Here is a 4,027-nt window from a genome sequence, read left to right on the forward strand (position 1 = left end):
AGGCAGTTGCAACAGAAATGCTTCTAGAAGCTGTGCAGCCTGTGGGGAGACTAAAACTGCTCTGAAACAGCTTTGTTTAAATGTCCAGTTGGCTCTTGTAACTTAAAAGCATTCTTCAGGTGTACTTTGCTCATGTTCAGATTTTAGAGAAATGCCACTCACAAATTACTTCCTGAGTTAAGTAATTTAGTCTAAATTTAGTGCTGAGTTAAGGAAATGGTTTACAAGGTTTGATAGACTCAGCAGTGAAAAGTGAGATATGTTCTCTCAGTGGTAAATGGTCTGATGATTTCCTTAGGCTTGTTGTCCATTGGTGCTGTGATTGGTGCACTTCAGAGTAGGGAGGAAAAATGCATGTCACAAATTCCACTTATCCCTCTCCATCATCAGGAGCTATCCTTTTGATAAGTCTGCAGAAGGCAATGCTAATACAGCATATCCCCATGGTAAAAGCCTCTTGGGGAAAACAGAATCAAATTGATGATTCCTACAAGAACTTGTCATACTGCTGACATACCCGCAGTCAGTCTGTCTTGTTGAGGGCTTCGATCTGAAGTCTGTCCCCCCTTTTGATAGGTGCCAGAATTCACTGGTTTAAACGCAGTGTTTGGAGTGCAACTGAACTGCAGCCAAACTTTACTTACAAGTCTGCAGAGGGTCTCTTTCCAGGAGGCTGGTTTTAGCATTTCATCTCCTTACTGAGTGCCTTGTGTGGATGGATGTATTAGGCCAGATCTGCAAAGGGTCAGACAGGAGTGTGACTTGCAAAGGTGTAGCAGGTAGGACATTTGGTTGTTGGTTTTACTTCAAGAGCTTTGATGTGAAATAACAGTGGTTGACTTGATGTCTTGGGTGATTTTTTTCTTTTGCTAAAGTGGAGTATCCTCAGCTGGAGGGATTAAATATACTTATCCCAAAATAATTTCGTAGTTAGGACTCTGTCCTTGACAGTAGGAAACTCTCAAACTGCTCATACTCACAATGAGAATTTGGGTCTGCATCTCAGTGTCCTGGTTAAGCATTTAGTATGGGGGCCTGGTTTCCCTGCATAATAGTGTGGCAGCTGATACTTGAGTTGAAATACAAGCTGAGAAGTGTGTGCAGGATATTCACCGTCAGGAGCCTGTCAGACTGGGATCTTCAAAGGAGAGAGCCAGGGAAAAGGCTGCAGCAATTGCTTTCAGCCTGCTGGTTCTTTCTAAAGGGATGTAGACACTTGTCTAATGAATGTAAGCCTATGAAAGAGAGTTGTAAACTTACTGTTCTTGTTTGCTTTTTATTGTGCTTTTAGAAGTTGTTTTTAGACTGTTAGGTCTCAGCCTGAAAACTTTTCATCTGGACAGTGGAAGTACTGACGAGGATTTAGGGAGTAGGAGAGGAGCATTATTGTTCAGTGCTGACAAGAGTAACAGTTCTGGGTCTGTCTGAAAGTGAACTTAGGCACTTGGAGAAATTTTACAAATCAACTTAGGGCATCTGGGAATTTTGGTATTGGAAGTCCACTTTGATAAAGGCAAAGAAACTCATTTAAGTTCCTCTGTGAACCTGGCCCTAGGTGGTTGAGTATAAGGTTGGTAGATCAATGGCCAAGTTAATTATATGTTGGCATTGTCTTGTAGAAGTAAGCAACGCTAAAGCTGCCTCACTGATGTATTCCTTACTAACTTCATTTTTCATTGCTTAAGCTTTTCCGGGCCTTTGTGGTCATGTGATGTGTTTTTCTTGGCTTCAGTTGCTAAACTGCTTTATCAGAAATGATAAACAAGTTGTTTCCATGTAAGCAATTAGTTTTACAGTAGTGACCATCACGTGAGCCACATCCTGTTCAGTTTTTGTGAATGTCAGTGTTATTTGAAAGGTCTTGAAAACCCGACACTGCAGCCATGCTAGTCATGTAGAATTGCCCATTATATGTATGTTGATGCATGTATTTTAAAAAAACCTAATTCTGACAGAACAGTATAAATGCGCTTTCCATAGCTGCCAAGAACTACAGTTCTACTGGGTATGGTTTGGTAAACCCACAGAAACATCTCCTGTGGTGTGCAAGAAGTCTTCAGCATCAGGAGCTGTCCGGTGTTTCATTGCTCCTGAGTTCTTGCAGTTTTATAATAGTGGGGGGAAACAAACAAAAAAAGAACCAAAAAAACAACCAAAACTGGTGGTTTCTGGGTTAGAACGTGCAGTGTCTCCCAGGCTGAGCTGTGGCCAGGAAAAGGGAGAGATTTACATAGGGAACTTATTGATGGGCTGTGATTAATGCCAATACGAACTTTGCTGCATTTTGAAGAATCATGCTTACAGATCTTCAGGATTGTGATTAATCATTTACACATAGAAATTATATATATTTGGCAAAAGTTCATATAAATTTTTAAAATAAACCCTTCATATTACTTTATTAGAGTTGATAGATTTCCCAGTTATTAGTGATTATGAGTTCTGCTTCACCCTTCAGCATTAACTTCCACAGTGCAACCAATCAAGAGACATTTTTCTCTTGTTTTTATTCCCCGCTAATTACAGGAGAGCCATGGATAAAAGTGAGTTGGTACAGAAAGCCAAACTGGCTGAACAGGCTGAGCGTTACGATGACATGGCTGCTGCTATGAAGGCTGTCACTGAACAAGGACATGAACTGTCCAACGAAGAAAGAAATCTGCTCTCAGTTGCCTACAAGAACGTGGTTGGTGCCCGTCGCTCGTCCTGGCGTGTCATTTCCAGCATTGAACAGAAGACAGAGAGGAATGAGAAGAAGCAGCAGATGGGAAGAGAATATCGTGAGAAAATTGAGGCTGAATTGCAGGATATCTGCAATGATGTTCTGGTAATAATCCAACAGCAAAAATAACAGTAGTTAGTACTGCAGCATTCGTTCGAGAGGCTTAAGGAACCTTACTAGTGTTGTAGACTCTGCAGCTCCTTAGCAGGGGAATAATTTTGCATAACACATACTTTGGTCCAATTCTAGCTCCTAAGTCATCTAGTTGGTTCTTAGGAAAGTTTTTTAAAAAAAGCATATTTTATTTTTTTAATAGAAGGAAGCAAACAAGGTAGTGTTGACGACCCGTAGCCGCTGGCTAGGGGTCACCATGAAAACAAATTTAAATCTGGAGCACTGACATGAGTCCTGCTAAAAAGCCTACCATTGAAATTCTTTTATAAATGAATGCTGATGTTCCTGAGGCATGTTTAGTACCTTTTTGGGATGGAGAAGGTGTGTACTTCTTTCATTTGGACCAGAGGGATTCTTTATATTGCTGTCCAGTTTGCCGAAGGTCTGTCAAGAGCAGTTGCTCTCAGTACTCTCAGCCTTTGCACCTCTCTCTGAATGCACGTCCTGACTGTGCCACTATTCAGCTTTTCAGATGGAGCTGCAGATAGAGTCAGGTTGTTGAGGATAATTTCACTATTCCGCATACAAGTAAAGTTTGTGGCAGGAAAAGTGACCAGACTATTCCTAATGTCAAGCTGTTGCTTTTCATTAGCTTGGTTATGGACGTAGGTTTGCATCAGTGTGTTTCAAGGAAAATCTTTGCAGTCTTAAGCCCTGATAGCCTTTAGGTTCTGCTGAAGTGAGTTGTGAGTAGCCTCAACACTGCAAGTTTTCTGGTTTCTCTTTTTTTCTGAGTTTAGACAACAGTAGGCAAAGTGATTAGCACATGAGTATATATAACTCACTGTTAATGTTTTAATGGTTTCTGCTTACTGTTGTAACAAAGGGTCTGTTGCAGACATAATTTTTATGACTTGGAGAAAAAAAAGTGGTGTTTCCTTTCTCAGGAACTCCTGGATAAATACCTTATTGTGAATGCCACACAGCCAGAAAGCAAGGTCTTCTATTTGAAAATGAAAGGCGATTACTACAGATACCTCTCAGAGGTGGCATCTGGGGACAATAAGCAAAGTAAGTAGAAATGAAATCCTTCATTCTGCTGGGGGACAAGCAGAATAAAGTATAAAATATTACTAGTGTTCTTATCCCCTAATATGTACTATTGTCGTGGTTTAAGGCTGGGCCGGCCAC

General features: G+C 40.8%; 1 protein-coding gene across 1 annotated transcript; it reads left to right on the top strand.

Moving 5' to 3' along the window:
* Window positions 1-2,523: 2,523 nt before the first annotated feature.
* On the top strand, window positions 2,524-3,915 carry LOC104534012 (14-3-3 protein beta/alpha). The gene is made up of 2 exons (XM_010193315.1): window positions 2,524-2,827; window positions 3,784-3,915. Exons 1-2 carry the CDS (start codon window positions 2,534-2,536, stop codon window positions 3,913-3,915), a joined length of 426 nt encoding a protein of 141 aa, XP_010191617.1. The 5' UTR covers window positions 2,524-2,533.
* The last annotated feature ends 112 nt before the right edge of the window (window positions 3,916-4,027 follow it).

This window comes from Mesitornis unicolor, unplaced genomic scaffold (assembly GCF_000695765.1).
Source record: "Mesitornis unicolor isolate BGI_N332 unplaced genomic scaffold, ASM69576v1 C13659535, whole genome shotgun sequence".
Taxonomy (NCBI): domain Eukaryota; kingdom Metazoa; phylum Chordata; class Aves; order Mesitornithiformes; family Mesitornithidae; genus Mesitornis; species Mesitornis unicolor.